The sequence below is a fragment of the Rhodotorula paludigena genome (assembly GCF_050403205.1).
Source record: "Rhodotorula paludigena JCM10292 DNA, Rt_paludigena_JCM10292v1_ctg3, whole genome shotgun sequence".
In the NCBI taxonomy this organism is placed as follows: domain Eukaryota; kingdom Fungi; phylum Basidiomycota; class Microbotryomycetes; order Sporidiobolales; family Sporidiobolaceae; genus Rhodotorula; species Rhodotorula paludigena.
In genome coordinates, this window is record NW_027481455.1 from 491,729 (window position 1) to 508,025 (window position 16,297).

A 16,297-nucleotide genomic window follows, 5' to 3' on the forward strand; every position below is an offset into this window, starting at 1 on the left:
GCACGGGCTGACGCTCGCGGTCTCACCGTGCTATGGCTGGACTTCGCTGACCTCGTGCAGGCCGCTTTTCTCGGTGCTCGCGAACTAGAGCTCACGAGCAGACATCCTACTCGCAGGATACAGCAGCAAGCAGCGTCGAGTCGGCCCGCCTCGTGCAACCCCTCGTCTCGCTACGTCCACGTCCGTCACAACTCCCCGTCTCAGCACGAGATTCGTCGTGCTCTGCAATTTGAACGTGTCAAGCCTGTGAAGGGAAGGAGGAAGATGGCGGCGAGACTGCCAGACGAGCGCGAGACATCGGATGAGGGTTGGATGATGATGAGGAACCGTAGCTCATCGTCGAGGCGTGCAGACGTGGCGTTCGTCCGCGTTGCAGACAGGAGACGTGCCGGGGGCTGTGCATTGGCGCTCCTCGTGGTGAATCGACTTCAGGCGAGTGACAGCAGGAGGGAGGCGGCCTTGGAGGAGCACGAGAGCCGCAGCGGGGCAAGCAGCAGGCTGTGTGCGCAAGCGCGGCCAGTTCCGGCGAGGTCGGCCTGCAGAGGCAGAGAGCACAAGCACAAGCAGAAGCGCTTCTGAAGTGCGACGATTTGTACAACCCCACCAAGGAGCCCCCTCTTCCTGCTCGAGATTCGCGCGACCGACTCCGGGCATGCTGCCGAGTCTGGCGCTGCTGTGGAGCGCGGTACAGCTCTCAAGGCGTCGGCTGGACCCGCTACTCGCCCGCTGCAGCCGGGGATCGACCGCCATCTCGCTCTCACCGTGGTCGCTCGACATCCGGACGACGGTGTGCAACTCGCTTCCAGCACGCATTCTGCGTGCGGTACCCCGTGTGCATACACGGCAAAGGTCGGCAGACGCGGCTGCGCAACGATCGAGCGCGTTTTGGAATGTAGGCGTCGTCGTCTGTCTCGCCGGACTAGTCGTCTCGCAGGTCGTCCTCGCTTGGGCCGGTTGCAGAGCCCTAGCAGCGTTGGCAAGATTGAGCTCGACGTCATCAATCTCGCCGGCAGCAGCTAGACTGTCGAAGCGGGCTCCTGTGCCTTCTTCAGCGACACGCGATGCTGCTGATTCCCTCCTCCTTCGACCGCTTGTACGCTCATTTTCTCTCGGGGGCCGCTGTGCTCAACGTCGCTCAGGATGCTCAAGCTGAGCTTCACGCTTCTCAGGTTCCTGGCCTGACCTCGTCGCTTTCTCTCATTCCGACTTTGATGTCCGCGCTGGTCGTCTCTCAAGGCTTTCACGAGCTGGGACACGCTCTCGCCGCAGCGCAGTACGCACGTCGTTCTAGTCGCAATCGCTGACTACAAGACTGACTCGGCTCGCTCCCAAGCGAGGACATCCCGCTACTTTCGACTGGAGTGCATCTCGTCCTCCTCGTCTTGCCCACGTTCTTTGTCGAGCTCTCTCCAGACACGCTGTCGCCTCTCACCGATCTACGCATTGCATCTGCCGGTGTCTGGCACAACGTTGTCCTGCTCGTCGGCGCCTGGCTGCTGTCACGAGAAGGCGCGGGGCTCGGCAGGAGCTTTGGCTTGATGTGCGGCATCTGGCGCGCTCTGGATGAAGGTATGCTGCTTGTTGAGGTGCATCAGGTGCGTACGGTGGCGGGTCACTACGTTCGGAAATTCGCTGAGTGTGGCCCCCGCAGAACTCGCCTCTAGCCGGACACCTCTCATCCGGTCACCTCATCACGCATCTCGACGATCTTGAGCTGGACCGTGCGACATCTTCGACGAACTCGCAGCTCAAGGCCTGGGCGCACTACCTTGACTCGAAGTCGTCCGCGGACCCATACGAGAACATGGGCTGGTGCCTGTCTACTTCGGCCTTCGACGAGGGCAGTACGGACTGCTGCGCGGTCCCTGCCGCAGAACTCCTATTCGACACCTCGGCGGCACCCGCAGGGGATACGACTCTCTGCTTCCTTACGTCTCCCTCAACTTCCGCTTCGGAAGGTCGCCAAACCTGCCTCGACCCGCTCACCCTCCTCCCGCCTACGCCTCCATCGCTTGTCCCGCCGCGATGCATAGACGACGACTCGTGTGGGTCGACCGAAGGCGCGGGCCACGTTTGCGCACGAATCAGCGAGGAGGAACAGGTGCTCCGGATCGGCGTGCGCCAAGCGGGACGGCGCGACGGTCGAGAAGCGGCGTCGAAAGAAGAGCAGGTGCGCACGGTGCTGTGGCAAGGGCCACGGGCGACGGTGGCGCGACAGCGTAAGGTTCCCTGGTCCAGCTGCTGGCGACGCGTACGCTGATCCTCCTTTGTTCCCGGCGCAGTCTCGGTGACAGACCTCGAGCCGACAACCTGGCTCGTACCTCTCGGTCTGTTTCTTGCGCTCGAGCGCTTCTACTCGTACGTTCTCACGCAGAACGAGGTTGCGCGCCTTAGCTAAACTGCCTTGTGCGCATGCATAGCCTCGTCATCTCGCTCTGCATGGCCCTCGCCTTCTTCAACCTCCTTCCGCTGCCACATCTCGACGGAGCGCACATCCTGTCGGCGTTCCTGAACGCGTTAAGCGGGCCGGAGCTGCCCGTGACCGCATCCGCCAGAGGGAGGACAGGCGCATCTGTTCGCGGCGAGGCGGACCGGGGCTTGTTCAGTCGAGCGATCCGTCGCTTGGGTGGGGTAGGCTGGGTGGCGCGGCTAGCAGAGCGAAGAGACCGTCTCGAGCGTGGGTTGAGAAGGTGGACGATGGCGGTGGGAGGGGTGACGCTTGCTGCGACGCTGGTAGTCGAGTTTGTAAGTGCTCGTGCTCGGTGGTACACTTTGTCAGAGCATTCTAGCAGGAGAAAGGGGCAGCCGAGGTTGAGCATGACGGCGGCGAGATGCACAGGCGGAAGCTTTCGTTTCGACACGACGCTCTCTGCCCTTCTTGACAGCGCCTGCTTGCTCCAGACTCGCGCAGACTCGTTCAGACACAGTACAGAGTACACCGGACAGCGCTACAGGCCCTCCCAGGGGACTATCCCCACTGTCGTCGCCTCCTCGCCCTTCAGCCAACATGGCCGAAACTGGCACGAGCACGCCGCAGACGCTCGAGCAGCTCGTCGCCGAGCATCGGACAGCGCTCAACACACTCTACGCCGCCCTGTCTCCCGCCCCGCAGCCCCTCGTCGACGCCCACCTCGCCTCGCTCCACTCGACCCTCTCGGCAGCCATCTCGACGCAGCACGCCGCCGCCTCTGCAGAAGTCGCCGAAGCCGAGGAGCGCCTCGCAGCAGCTTGGCGCAGGGTCCACGACTGGCAGACGGCGCTCGGCGAGCCGCTCCGCCCGGCAAAGCAGCGCGGCGACGGCCCGCTCCTCAGCCTCGTCGACGAGGTCGAGCGCATCCGCGAAGGCATGAAGGGCCGCATGGAGGAGCGCGGCAAGCGCATCCTCGTCCTGCAGGAGCGACTGCGCGAACTTGCGGACGTCGTGGGGAGGGAATGGCTGCAGGTCGAGCTGGAGCAGGCGGCGCAGGAGGGCCGGTGGGAGGATCTGAACCTCAAGCTTGATCGCATGGGCGAGCTCGAGCGTGAGGTGATGCGGTGCGAGGCGGAGATCGTGCGTTTCTTGCGCAATCCGTACTTCACTTCGCGAGACCGCTGAACACCTATGATCCGCAGACTCACCGCCGAGAATTGCTCACCAACAACGCAAACGAGATCTTTGCGCTACGGAACGAGCTCGGTATTCACCAGGAGGGCACCGACTCGTCCGTGGCGGACCCACTCGACGAGGAGATCTTGTGGCACCTTGGCATCGGGGACGCACGGCAACCGCCAAGGGAGATGTCGCCGACAACGGAGAACGTGCAGCGAGTTGAGGCCAAGCGGAAATGGGCGCGTTGTCTTCTCTCGCATCAGCGGACGAGGCACTTTGCTGACGGCGCGCGTGGCTACACAGCTCGAGGAGGAGAAGGATTCGCGCAACTCGCTCATCCAGACGACATACGACAAGCTGTATCCGCTCTGGACGATGCTTGGCGTCACGGAGGAAGAGATGGAGGACTTCGTCAACCGACACATGGGATCGACGCTGGACGTCGTCAATGCGGTGCGCTTCTCATCACCTTGCTCACAATCCTCCCTGCCAACCACTCTGACGCCGGATGCCCACACAGTACCAAGACGAGCTGGCGCGCATGCTCTCGCTCAAGCGCACCAACATGTCGGCCTTCATCCAGCGCGAGCGCGAGCAGCTCACCTCGCTGTGGGACGCGCTCTACGTCTCGCACTCGCAGCGCCTCGCCCAATTCCCGGCGCTCACCATCTCGGTCGAGCCGACGGTCGTGTGGAACGCGGCAAAGGGGTGCGAGGAGGAGGTTGTGAGCGACAATGTGAGCGAGGAGCTCCTCGTCGCGCACGAGCGCGAGAGGGAACGCCTCGAGCGCGAAGTTGAGGAGTCGAGGCCGGTGCTTGAGCGGTTGCAGAAGTACTTTGAGGTGGTCGAGAAGATGAAGGAGCTCGAGGTGCGTCAAATTCCAAAGACCTCTCAGCTCACTGAGCTTGCTTCTTCCGTTCGCGCGCTAATACCTCATTTGAACTGCAGGCGGCAGCAGCAGATCCAAGCCGGCTGATGGACAAGAGCCGAGGCGCGGCGATGCGGCTCGCTCAGGAGGCCAAGGACCGCAAGCGAGTCGACCGCGAGCGACCAAAGGTGCGCGACTGGACCTTCACTCTCGGCGAATAGTGCTGATCAGATTCGTGTTCAGCTCGAGGCGGAGCTGCGAGTGCTCATCCCGCAGTGGGAGGCGCAGCATGAGCGCCCGTTCCTCATCGACGGCGTCGGGTTCATCCAGCAGCTGGACGAGCAGATCCGCGCCGAGGAGCTCGAGAAGGAGAACAAGAAGGTGCGGCGGCTCTTCATCTCGCTTTCGTTTCCTCGCACACTTGTTGACTCGCCTGTTGCTGGCAGCGCGCCAAGCTCGGTGGATCCGCCTCGACCTCGGCCCGCGCGCTTAAGCCGCAGCACACGGGCGCCTCGACGATGGCACCGCTCAAGCGACAGATGACGGGCGCCTCTGTGCGCTCCGCCACGTCGAGCACGTCGACCGGTCCTCCCGCGCCCAAGCGTCTCGCCGCAGGTTCCGCCGCGCCCACGCCCGCCGCTGCGCGCATCGCACGGCCGCGCTCCGTCCTCGGCGATGCGAACGGCGCGACGCCGCACTCCGTCGCTGCGACGCCGGTCCCGCTCAAGGCGCAGATGACGGGCCGCGCGCGCGCCGGCACGCTGAGCGCCCACAGCAGCGGAGCGCTTGCGACGCCGCTCACGCACGCGAACGTGTCGGCCGCGTCGTCGGCAATGTCGGCCGGCGGGATGCAGAGCGGGATGCGGATCCCTGCGGCGTGGAGGAGCGCGGGAGGAGGAGCAGCGGCGGCGTCGCCTTCGCTGGGGACGTCGGGGACGGGGCTCGGCGCGGCACGAGGGCTGCTCGTCCCGCAGGCAACAGGAGGATTCCGGCCTCGACCGTCGACGCAGATGCAGCTGTGAAGAGCCATCGACGGTGCCCCCGCGGAGGGAAAGGAGGATTTTCGATTTTCAGTCATACTTCCGTTTGTTTACCTCGACCTGTTGCGTAACTTTTCCACTAGTGGCTGTCTGCTTCTCATGTACTGCCTGTGTGCGTCCTGATGACCCGACAGGGGATGAGGTGGGTTGGGCCAGAGGGAAATCGAAGAGTTGGCTTCTTGCACGCGACCATGCTCCCTCGCTTCTGCACTGCGTGCGTGCGCACTGCGCGCCGAGCAGCCCCAGCAGCAGCTCTCGCCGCTGCACGGCCAGCACCGCGGTCTTTTGCTGCGTTTGCGCCGTCTGCACCGCGTGAGCTCCTCCCGCTCTCCGCATCTCCTGCCCGCTGCGCAGACGCTGACGAGGACGATGCGCGCGGTCCACAGTGTACAAGAAGGCTGCCAAGGCGGTCCAGCAGGACGAGTTCGCCGAAGACTTTGAAGAGGACACCTTCGACGACGACTTCGACGAAGTCGCACCTCCTGCGCCCTCTCCCGCCGAGGCTGCCGGCTCTGGGCGCGCCGAGCGCTACGCACAGGCGTTCGCCGAGATCGAAAGGCACCTGCAGCTCTCCCAGTCGCTCGCCGGGAAAGTGCCGCCGCGCTCTCCGCGCCTCGTCCTCCGCCTCGTCCGCAGCGCCGAGCCCGCCCAACTCCCCGACGTCCTCCGGCTCATCGCGCAGTGGCGCTCTCACGGCTGCACTGCCCTGACGCCCGAGACGGTCGAGCTCCTCGTCAAGCGCCTCGCGCAGCTCGAGGACGACAACGGCCGCGCGGCGGTCGAGGTCCTGTCGAACCGGACCCAGTACGGCGTCGAGCTCCCCGACCGCATGTCGGCCCTCTACCCGCTCTTTGCCAAGATCAGCAAGCCGCAGGCGGCTGCGGCAGCCGAGGCGGGTGCGGATGCGGTGGTGGAGGAGGCGGTCGCACCGAAGAAGGGTGCCTACCGCCCATTGTCGGCGAACCCGTCCGACCTCGCGTTCGTGCTGTTCGGCCTCGCCGAGCTGTACCTCCCGGCAGCGGCGCGCTTCGACGCCCTCGCGCTGCTCGCGACGCTGAGCGCGGCGCTGCGCGGCGGCGAGCTCGACAGCGCGCGCGTCAAGGCGCTCGTCGCGCAGGTGCAGCAGCTCGGCGAGGACGCGATCGTCGAGCAGGCGCACGGTGGACAGAAGCTGTCGAAGCGGTGGAGCGAGATTGTACGCATGCGCGCGCACAGCATTGCCGTCGCCATGCAGGAGAAGGCGCACCCGGAGGTCGAGTGGTTCTCGCACCTCGCAGAGACGCTCCAGTCGCGGAAGTAGAGGGTTCCTCCATGTATTAGCATCGCAAGTATCGCAGCCTGTGTGTCTGTTTGTTTGAGCGACTGTGTGGGTGAGCGGATCAGGCGGTGCACCTTGATCGCCGTCGCTGCACTCGCCTCGCCGTTGTCGCCGCTGTGCCATGTCGTGCGTGTGCTCGGCGGAGTCGTACGAGCGTGCTGCACGTGGCTGACGTGCTCGTGCGCCCGTCTGCAGAGGCTACGGGCGGGTCAAGACGCAGGAGTCGTCGGAGCAGGACCTCGAGGCGCAGAACGACCAGCACCTGAACGAGCTTCACTCCAAGATTGCTGCCCTGCGGGGGGTGCGTGGCCTGCCCCTCCCCTCGTGCGCTCTTCCAGTGGCTGACGGGGTGCTCCCCTCCCCCGCTTGATCGCCTCGTCGCTCGCCTGCTGCAGGTGACAACCGACATCTACCAGGACTCGCGGAATCAGAACTCGCTCCTCGACACTACAGTGCGCACGCAGACTACCCTGCATCCGTCGAAGGCGCGAGTTGACCCCGCTCCCTCCCCTTCCTCCCGCAGAGCGGCGCGTTCGATAGCTTCAAGACGTCGCTCTCCAACACGAGCACGCGCTTCGCACGGTCTGTGCAGAGCGGCAAGGGCGGTGCACGGATCCAGCTCGGGATCGTCCTCGGCTTCGTCTTCCTCTTTCTGCTGTACAAGGTCGGGACCCGCAAGTCGGCGCCGGGCGAGGCGGCGCTGCCGTCAGGAGGGCTGTGAGCGAGTTTGTCGTGTTGTCTCTCTCTTTCTTGTGATACCCCATCCGCCATCTGTGCCGGCGCTGTACTCGACTGGTTCCGTCCTTCGCATCCCGTTCTCGACTTGTCTTTTTCGAGTGCGTCGGCGACGAGAGTAGCTGGCGTACCGCCTCGCGCGCTTGCGATTGCCGTGTATGCGTCAAGAGCGCCGCTAGACGTCGCTTGACCGCCGAGAAGCGCAGCTGGACGGACGCTGTGACGTGGAGCAGCGTCGACCTTTCGCGCCGCGACGACAGCAGGCTTTCGTTCCTTTCCTCCGCTTCCCTTTCGCTCGATTGCAACAGCAATCAACTGCGGACGACCCTCAGTCCGCACGGACTTGCGCAGACCCGAATCAGTGAGCTTGCGATCTCTCTGTCTCCTGGACGCTGCCCCACAACTCGTCCAACGACCTCTTTCTCGCGACCACGGGCTGCCGCTGACCCGGACTTGCGCTGCAGTGGCTCCGAAAAAGGCCGTTGAGGAATCCGGGCAGTCCGGCTTTTCCTCCGACAAAGCCGCCGACCAGTCTTCCTCGTCCTCGTCCGGCCGCGTCCTCGCCGTCACGGCCGCCGAGCACCACACTGGCTCTGCGCTCCTCGAGCTCATTCTGTCGGAGGCCACGTACGCCGACGCCTTCAGCAAGGTCGTCGGGATCACCTTTGGCGAGCCCGTCGCCGATGCGAAGGCCGTCCTCGACGAGTACAACGTCGAGACGCTCAAGGCCGACGGACTCGACGTCGACACGCTCAAGAAGCTCGGCGTCGACACGATCTGCCTCATCCCGCCGCCCATAAAGGTACGTTGACCCGCCGCTGTCCTCTCCCGCCGCTGCAAAAGAGTGCTGAAACGGCGTCACGGCGTGCAGGAGAAGACCAAGGCCGTCAAGCAGGTGCTCGACCTCGCCAAGCAGGTCAAGACGGTGCAGAACCTCGTCCTGCTCTCGAGTGCCGGGTGCGACTATGCCGACGCGAAGAAGCAGCCGCACCTGCGCGAGTTCATCGACCTTGAGGTGCGTGCTTGGCGGCCTTCTCAGCTCCGCGCCCCTTTGCCGAGCGTCATTGATGAGTTGGAATCCGGGTTGTTGTACAGATTCTCGCCATGGCTCCAAAGTCAGAGCCTTCGACCGAGGACACGGGTCACTCGCCTTGCATTGTCCGGTGCGTCAACATCCGCTTGCGCTTGGTTCCACTCGACTGCTTGACGCGTCCTCTTCAGCGCTGGCTTCTACCTCGAGAACCTCCTCGCCTGTACGATGTCTCTCGCTGCGCTGACTCGCACGACTGGCCGATAACCTTCCCAATCTACATCTGCGCAAATAGACACCAAGCAGGCGCAGGGGGAGGGCAAGCTCCCCATCCCAGTCGACGAAAACCACAAGTTTGCTCCCGTGCGCCGACACTCTCCTCCCTGTGTCCATCCACGCGCCCGATCTCAACTGACTGCGAGACGGTCGGCAGGTCGCGCTCGGCGACGTCGTCCTTCTCCTCGCCAAGATCCTGGCTTCAAAGGGCCCGCACGGACTCGGTGACGACGTGCGCGGACAGATGATCACACTTACGGGTGCGTCGACTCGCAGAGAGACGGCGCCTGCCTTGCATCGAATGTCGAGGCTGACTCCGTGAACTCTGCCGGGATCGGCACAGGTCCTCAGATGACGGCCGGCCCCGAGCTCGCCGAAGCCGCCTCGCAGGGTCTTGACGCGCCCCTCGAGTTCGTCTCGGTACAAGAGGCCGAGGCGAAAAAGGTCCTCTCCGCGGCGTCGGGCAGCGTCGTCGACCTCGACTCGAGCGAGCTCGCGCTCGTGCTCGAGTACTATGCGCTCGTGCGCGCTGGTGCGACCAACTATGTCGCGGGGCAGCCGACGTTCAAGATGGTGACGGGGCAGGAGATGGAGGTCCCGAGCGATTGGTTCAAGAGCTATGCCGACAGCTTCAAGCGCAAGAAGAGGCGCACGGCCAAGGGCGAGTAGGTGCACATGACGAGGAGCCAGAGTCGCTTGGGGGAGGTCCAGTCGTCGCCGGGCTTGCTTGCAAAGGCGCAGGAATGGAATCGTGAAGTCCTGGCCAGATCTGTGCGAGACCGACGTTCGGGAGTTCTTGGTCTCGCGGTTGCGCTTGGCTTGCTCCTCATCTTGCTCGTTCGAAACTTCAGAGAGCATGCCCTCCGGGTTGCAAGCGAAAAGCGGCTTCGTCTGATGCAGCCCGTCCTCCTTCTTCCCTACCTACCCATCCAAGCTTCTGTACAGCCTCCTGAGCCTCGCCTCTGCACTTTCGCCCTCCTCATCCCCGTCTTTCCCGACGCGGCGCCTCGGCGTCGTCACCACCGCCACCGCGCCACGGCCTCTCGCGCCTCTTCCCCTCCCTCTCCTCGCTCCCGCTCCCGAGCTCGCTCGCCCCGCCCCCGCTACGCCCGTCGCACCGAGCTCGACCGGCCGGACCGAGCGCACCGCCGCACCGAGGACGATCCGCTCTGGCCTCTCGCCCTCTTCGTCGTCGCCGCTGCGGGGTCGCACACGCTTGGCGTTCGGGGAAGCGGGAGCGGCGTCGCGGGCGGCGAGGCGCGCGCGGAAGGCGGAGAGGGACTCGGCGGGCTTGAAGGCGAGTCGCGAGGTGGACGGGAGGGATTGGGCGGCGGAGAGACCGGGGAGGCGGAATGTGCTGCTGCTGCCGAGTGCGCCGCGAGCAGGCGACGAGGGCGCGGAGGGAGCAGGCGTCGAGGCAATAGGCGAAAACGAAGCGCCCTGCTCCGCAACCGGTAAAGCGGAGGCCCGAAGAGGCGACGAGTCGGGCGGAGGTGCGGTCGAGGAGAAAGCGCCGATGTGGCGGAAGCGCTCGAGGCGGGAGAAGCTGCTTTGCAGGCTGTTCCTGCTGCTACTGCTTGCGGCCGTCGCCTGACTTGACAGGGCGGGCGGCGGGCGACACGAGGTGCTGTCGACCACTACAGGAGGCTGCACGCTTACCAGCGTGGACGAGACGAACGACTTGACGGGCTGCGGGCGAACGAGCGGCGCTTGGAAGCACGGAAGGTCGGGCTCGGGTGACGAGCTGTCGAGGCGGATCTGGAGGGGCGACGGCGCATGCGTCTTGCTGGCAGGCGCGGCGGACGGTGGAGGAGAGGAGGCAGCAGTGAGCGGGGCGGCTGTACACAAGCGGATTCAGACTACGCTTCCTGAACTAGAGGCTTGGGCTTAGCGCGTACAGCTTGGTCCCGCAGGTCGAGCGGAAGAGGAGACGCTCGAAGAGCTTGCAGCGAAAGAAGCGGGCGTCGAGTCTTGCGGGCGAATGCTGCGCTTCTGCGGCGTCAAGCTCGGTACGGACAGTGGCAAAATCTTTGTCAAAGCGGCAGCAGAAGTCGTCAGGCGTTGGCTCGGGCTGCTCGCGGCGTGCGAAAGAGAGTGCACAGCGGAAGAAGCAGAGATTGATGAGCTCGGCGTCTGCGAAGCGGGTTTGCGGTTCGGCGTCTTGCTGACCGAGGGCAATGGCGAGGACGGGAGGTCGCGGCCGTCTTTGCGAAGGCGAGGTGTCACTGTTTCGTAAGCGGACTGGCGGGCAAGCATGGAAGCCGGAGTCACGGGAGGTAGAGCGGCAGACTTCTCAGCACGGATCGTCTTCTGAACACTTGACGAAGTGTGGGCAGAGGAAGCCGGCCTGTTCCGAACCGGAGAAGGCGTTGGCGGCTCTACCTGAGATGCGGAAGCGGCGTCAGAGCGCTGCCCCTCAAGTGTGACAGACACGAGACGAAGCACCTCGTCACTCGTCGGCTTCTGCGCCTTGCTCGCGGACGGTGAAGTCGAAGTGCTCTGCTTTGAGCGGGCGGCGGTGCGTCTGGCGAGCGTGAAGGGCGTCTCGACAAACTTGAGGTCAGCGGGCTCGTCGACGAGGCCGATGTCGACGTGATCGAGCCCTGCACCCCACACGAAGCCCTCGAGCTCGCTGCTGACAGTCCGCGTGCGCTGCGGGTGCAGCTTCGAGCGGGAAGGAGAGCGAGCGGAAGCGTCGTCGTCGCTCGAGTCGTCGGCGTCGAGGAGCGAGCGAGACCAGCCGTCGGCCTCGCGAGAGCCCTTTTCAGTCGCCATGGCTTGAGCACAGCCTCGCTGAGCGGAAGCGGGCACACACGAGGAGCGAGACGAGACGAGCGGGCGCCACTTTGCCTTGTACACTCGCGCTCAACCGCAGGGAGAGCGTAGCAGGATCACAGAGCTATCTTACACTCGTACCTGGTCATTTCAACAAGCGTCGAGGCGCTCGAAGCTGTTGCCGACTCTCGCTCGTCTCGTTGCTCTCCTCATCAGTTTCGCCGTCTGCTGCGCTTCACACGGCTCTGGACGCTGCCGTGTCTTCGTCTGTGCCTTTGTGAGTGCACCTTGAAAGCCAGCATTGCCCTGCAACATCGCAAGAGTGGATGACGCCCCGCTGACCCCGCTCCTTTCCTCAGTTCGCACCCTTTCCTCCTCGAGTAGCCCACTTCGACCACACAAGACCGCCCCGCCGTCCTCGATACATCCACGATGGGCCTCAAGCTCCTCCAGCACAAGTCGTGGCACGTCTACTCTGCCGAGAACATCGCGCGCGTCCAGCGGGACGAGGCGCGCGCGGCGGCGCAGGAGCACGAGAATGAGCAGCGCACGCTCGTCGCCGACTCGGAGGCGCGGCTCGAGCGCATGCGTGCGCGGACGAAGAAGCGGAGGAGGGACGGGGACGACGAGGGCGAGAGGGCGCTCGAGAGGCAGCTCAAGGGCAAGGGGACGGCCGAGAAGGAGGACGGGCCGGAGGAGCAGGACGTCAGGGCGGTGGTGGTCAGGCCAGAAGGACAAGACGACAAGGGCAAAGGCAAGGCGCAGAACGACTCGATGACGACGAACGGGCACCTCAACTTCTGGGCAGAGCTCGAGGCGGTGCGTCTTCATTCGCTTTCTCTGTCTGACAATGCCCCCGCTCACTCGTACCGTCCACGCAGGGCGGCCAGCCCGGCTCGTCCAAGCTCGAGTCGCGTCTCAAGAAGGTTCTTGCCGAAGAGCCCGACGACTCGCTCACCAAGGTCTACCTCGCCAAGAAGGGCGAGGGCGAGCCCGTCGGGTGGTACGCCTCGAAGGACGGCAAGACGGAGCGCGAGCGCAAAGAAGGCATCGAGACGACGCTCGAGCGGACGTGCGTCGTCCTCTCCTCCTCTCCCGCGTTGCCACGCCTGACCGTGCGCCCCCCCGCCCGCTGCCCGCAGCTACCGCGACAACGAGTCGAAGCGGCTGTCGGACCCGCTCGCGCTCATGAACTCGTACCTCCAGCGGCGCACCGACGTCCTCTCGGGCAAGCCGCTGTCGTCGCCGCGCGAGCCCTCGACGCGCGACCGCTATCCGGAACCGCGCCGGCGCTCAACGGGCTCGTCGTCCCGCGAACGGTGGGACGACACGCCACGCTCTTCCGCTTCGGGGTCGACCGCGCGGTCCTCGTCTTCTTCCGCCGCCGCCGCCGCCGGAGCAGCACCGTTCGAGCCCGTCCTGCCCTCGCTCCTCCCGCCCAAACACCAGCGTCGCCCCGCCCCTCCCGCCGCGGCTGCTCCTCCATCTCGTCCATCGACCACCACGAGCGCCCTCCCTCCCGCGCCCGATCCCGCGCGCGAAGCCTCTCAGCGCGAGACGTCCGAACGCGCGCGCGCCGCCGCGCTCCTCGCCTCGCGCCGGCGCGCCGCGCTCGCGGCTTCGTCGTCTGATGGTGGCTCGAGCGTCGCGAGTACGCCGGCGAGGAGTGAGCGCGGCGGGTGGGGGGTGTACAATAGGGCGGAGGTCGAGGAGGCGAGGGAGGCGAGGAGGCGAGGGGGAGGGGGCGGTGGTGGGTGGGCGGAGAGGAGGGAGAGGAGGGACGAGAGGGAGAGAGAGGGTCGGAGGGGGTGGGGCAGTAGGTGAGCCGCGTTGTCGGAAGGAGACAACGGTGGAATCTCCGTCGTTCGCCCAGTGATCGAGGAAAGCCAGCGCCTTGCCTCGCCCATCATGTCGGATCTCAAGCTCTCGCAACACAGTCGACACCGGGCGCATCAGCTGGTGCCAAGAGGCCAGTAGTGATGACAGGCGGGAACCGACGGACGGATCGAGCGTGTGCGCTATGCGTACTTCTACACAGGAGGGGATGACCGCGAGACAAAGACCGACAGAGACGGAAGAGAGGAGAGAGGGAAGAAGAACGCGAGAACCCAAAAGCGAGACGAACGAGAGGACGCTGCCCCTTCTCTGCACTGCTGAGGGGGAAGGGGGACCGGCGCGGAACTGGACGAATGGGGGTCGTGCGACGACGCGACGGGGTGAAAGACCGAAGGAAAGGACAGTAGCGAGCAAGCGACCCGGTTACTCGTCGGTGCCGGAGAAGTAGTAGTGCGCCCGCCGGGCGACGACAGCGGCGTGTGCAGGGAGGTAAGCGAGCGAGTAGTAGAGGAGGACGACGAGGAAGAGGAGGATCGTGTCTGTGGCAAGCGCAAGAGGGTCAACGCTGTACGCTGGCGAGAGACCTGGGGCACGCGGAAGCGACGAACGGGTGAAGAAGAGCTCCCACTGCGCGGCGCGACTCGGGGTCAGTTTGTGCTGGCCGTGACAAGCCAAGGAAAGAGTGCACGCACAGGCTCGAGCATGGACCCGACCGACACGCCGGCGTACCAGTAGCGCCATGCGCTGAGCCTGCCGATGCGGCGCTGCGGCGCGCTCCAGATGCGGGTGTTGCCCGCCGGGTCCATGAGCTGCGCGCCGGCGGGGACGGGCGTCTGCTTGAGCTGGGCGTGCGGCGCGTGCGCGGGCTCCGGAGCGAGGTCCGAGGGGTCGGCGGAGACGAGGAGCGACGACGACGACGAGGTCGAGGTCGAGAGGAGCGACGCGGACTGCGAGACGGACGACGAGCGCGAGCGCGACTTGCGGTGTTGGTGGCCCGACTTGCGCGAGCCGGCGGCGGCGGCGGGGAGGAGCTGGAGCGCGAGGCTCGAGAGAATGCCGGGCCCGTGCGACGACGAGTCGAGGTTGGGGGCGTGCGCTGAGGGTGCGGCTGAGCGAGTGCGCATGGGGCTCGGAGGTAGCGGGCACGGTGCAGCGAGAGGTGATTCTCAAGGTGCGCTCAGTGGTGCATTGGGGCGTGCGGGCCAGGGAGCGAGCGAGGTTGCGCCGGTGCAGACTCGCGAGGTACCGACACGAGCGCGCTACCCAGCAGCCCGCAGCACGCGCCCGCGCGCGTCGCCTGATCGGACCAGATTGCCCTCTGCTCGCCCTCTGCGCGCGCGATGGCAGACACAGACATGCTCGCGGGCACCGCACCCGCACCAGACGCGCCTGTGCCGCCCCAGCCCGCCCTCGGCCGCCGCGCAAAGGTGACCCAGGACGCCCTCGTCGCCGCGTCAAACAAGGTCATCGGCGTCCTCGAGTGCGTGACCGGGCGCATCTTTAGCAAGCGCATTGCACTCATGTCCGCACTCGCAGCGACAAGGCCGTGCGGCAGTGCTTCCCGCAGAAGTGGGCCGACGACTACCCCGACCTCGTCCCCGGGTTGAGGCAGATGGTCGTCGACACCTACAACGCAGGCGTACCCGTGCGTCGCTCCTAGCTCCTCTGTGTTTGTAACTACGCGTGCTGACGGGTGCCACACCGGCAACTGCTGCAGCTCGCATGGGACGACCTCGTCCGCTCGCACCGGTTCATCGAGAAGGCCAACGAGCTCGACCAGCTCCTCGAGGACGCAAAAGGCCGCAAGGAGCGTGGAGAACCGCCCAAGAACCTCTACCAGTGCGTGCAGCTCGGCTCACCGTCGACAAAACCGCGCTGACTCTGCTTCCGTGCATGCGCAGGACCGGCCTCGACGGCACCATCACCATCCCGAGCGCAACCGTTCCCGTCCTCCGTACCGCCATCGAGGAGCTGCGAGAGAAGCGCAAAGCTGTGCGTCAGCTCGACCGAGCCCGTCCTCCCATACGGCGAGGGTCACTTTCTGCCGACTCGCAAGGCTGACGGTTCGTGACCCGCCATCGCAGCTCGCAGCTCGCAACGACGCCACTTTCGAGCGCGTAGCGTCCCTCTCGCGCTCGACCAACTCGCTCGAGGCGCAGAACGAAGCCATCCTGACCCACTTTGCCGCGGTGCGCTCGCTGTCTCTCTTCGCTCCGGGTGCCCCCCTCTCTTGGTTCGACCGGCGCTGATTCGATGATCCCGAACTTGTGCAGTCGATGCAAGCCCTGAAGGAAATCGACGAAAAGGCCGTCCTCGAGCTGCAAGACGAGCTCGTGCGCATCGTCGGGACGCAGCTCTGAGCTCACACTGCTCGCGCCGCCTCCTGCCTCGAGCGGGCACCTGTTCACTCTTCTCGCTCCGCGGTGTTGTAGGCTTGCTTCGCGGATGTACTACCAGCTGCAGTGATGTTGTCGCCAGTCTCGCTCTCACTCGATGTCCACCATGTCGCTCTCGAGACTCTGACCGGGTGCTCCTCTTCGTCGCTGCACCGCCCCCTCCTCACGGACGTTCCGCGGAGGGACGGCCGCGCAGATTTGTGTCCTGGCGCACTGCTGCACGCTTCTGCCTTGTCTCCCACACCGGCCCCGAACTACTAGACGCACGCGCATTGAGACATACGCGCCGTACCGATGGGTACGCACGCTCTCCTATCCCTTCTTCGGGCACGCCCGCTGACACGGCCGCCCGCACAGTGGCCAAATCGACCCTTGCCTACATTCTCAGCCGCACGATCGCGTCGCTCCCGCTGACTGTAAAGTCGTCGTCGCTC

The 16,297-nt window shown here is 65.4% G+C and overlaps 8 protein-coding genes across 8 annotated transcripts; 6 read left to right on the forward strand and 2 right to left on the reverse strand.

Moving 5' to 3' along the window:
- Positions 1-652: 652 nt before the first annotated feature.
- Positions 653-2,398, forward strand: JCM10292_005235 (uncharacterized protein; the record flags this gene model as incomplete). Its single annotated transcript, XM_076646134.1, has 5 exons — positions 653-685; positions 1,170-1,273; positions 1,334-1,595; positions 1,652-2,219; positions 2,283-2,398. 5 exons carry the CDS (start codon positions 653-655, stop codon positions 2,396-2,398), a joined length of 1,083 nt encoding a protein of 360 aa, XP_076508413.1.
- Positions 2,399-3,007: 609 nt separating this feature from the next.
- ASE1 (Ase1p) lies at positions 3,008-5,479 on the forward strand (the record flags this gene model as incomplete). The annotated part of the gene is made up of 7 exons (XM_076646135.1): positions 3,008-3,550; positions 3,613-3,828; positions 3,893-4,042; positions 4,110-4,457; positions 4,538-4,645; positions 4,701-4,838; positions 4,904-5,479. 7 exons carry the CDS (start codon positions 3,008-3,010, stop codon positions 5,477-5,479), a joined length of 2,079 nt encoding a protein of 692 aa, XP_076508414.1.
- Positions 5,480-5,688: 209 nt separating this feature from the next.
- On the forward strand, positions 5,689-6,797 carry JCM10292_005237 (uncharacterized protein; the record flags this gene model as incomplete). Its single annotated transcript, XM_076646136.1, has 2 exons — positions 5,689-5,809; positions 5,884-6,797. 2 exons carry the CDS (start codon positions 5,689-5,691, stop codon positions 6,795-6,797), a joined length of 1,035 nt encoding a protein of 344 aa, XP_076508415.1.
- A 139-nt stretch (positions 6,798-6,936) lies between these two features.
- Positions 6,937-9,525, forward strand: JCM10292_005238 (uncharacterized protein; the record flags this gene model as incomplete). The annotated part of the gene is made up of 12 exons (XM_076646137.1): positions 6,937-6,941; positions 7,011-7,116; positions 7,211-7,267; positions 7,339-7,532; positions 7,859-7,881; positions 8,015-8,352; positions 8,422-8,565; positions 8,646-8,713; positions 8,772-8,803; positions 8,876-8,943; positions 9,014-9,116; positions 9,200-9,525. 12 exons carry the CDS (start codon positions 6,937-6,939, stop codon positions 9,523-9,525), a joined length of 1,464 nt encoding a protein of 487 aa, XP_076508416.1.
- A 252-nt stretch (positions 9,526-9,777) lies between these two features.
- On the reverse strand, positions 9,778-11,631 carry JCM10292_005239 (uncharacterized protein; the record flags this gene model as incomplete). The annotated part of the gene is made up of 3 exons (XM_076646138.1): positions 9,778-10,694; positions 10,755-11,238; positions 11,302-11,631. 3 exons carry the CDS (start codon positions 11,629-11,631, stop codon positions 9,778-9,780), a joined length of 1,731 nt encoding a protein of 576 aa, XP_076508417.1.
- Positions 11,632-12,063: 432 nt separating this feature from the next.
- Positions 12,064-13,455, forward strand: JCM10292_005240 (CIR N-terminal domain-containing protein; the record flags this gene model as incomplete). Its single annotated transcript, XM_076646139.1, has 3 exons — positions 12,064-12,450; positions 12,513-12,703; positions 12,774-13,455. 3 exons carry the CDS (start codon positions 12,064-12,066, stop codon positions 13,453-13,455), a joined length of 1,260 nt encoding a protein of 419 aa, XP_076508418.1.
- A 435-nt stretch (positions 13,456-13,890) lies between these two features.
- Positions 13,891-14,591, reverse strand: JCM10292_005241 (uncharacterized protein; the record flags this gene model as incomplete). The annotated part of the gene is made up of 3 exons (XM_076646140.1): positions 13,891-14,006; positions 14,076-14,094; positions 14,160-14,591. The coding sequence occupies 3 exons, from the start codon at positions 14,589-14,591 to the stop codon at positions 13,891-13,893; spliced, it is 567 nt and encodes a 188-aa protein (XP_076508419.1).
- Positions 14,592-14,822: 231 nt separating this feature from the next.
- Positions 14,823-15,827, forward strand: JCM10292_005242 (uncharacterized protein; the record flags this gene model as incomplete). The annotated part of the gene is made up of 6 exons (XM_076646141.1): positions 14,823-14,947; positions 15,004-15,112; positions 15,185-15,306; positions 15,369-15,459; positions 15,552-15,656; positions 15,741-15,827. 6 exons carry the CDS (start codon positions 14,823-14,825, stop codon positions 15,825-15,827), a joined length of 639 nt encoding a protein of 212 aa, XP_076508420.1.
- Between the last annotated feature and the right edge of the window lie 470 nt (positions 15,828-16,297).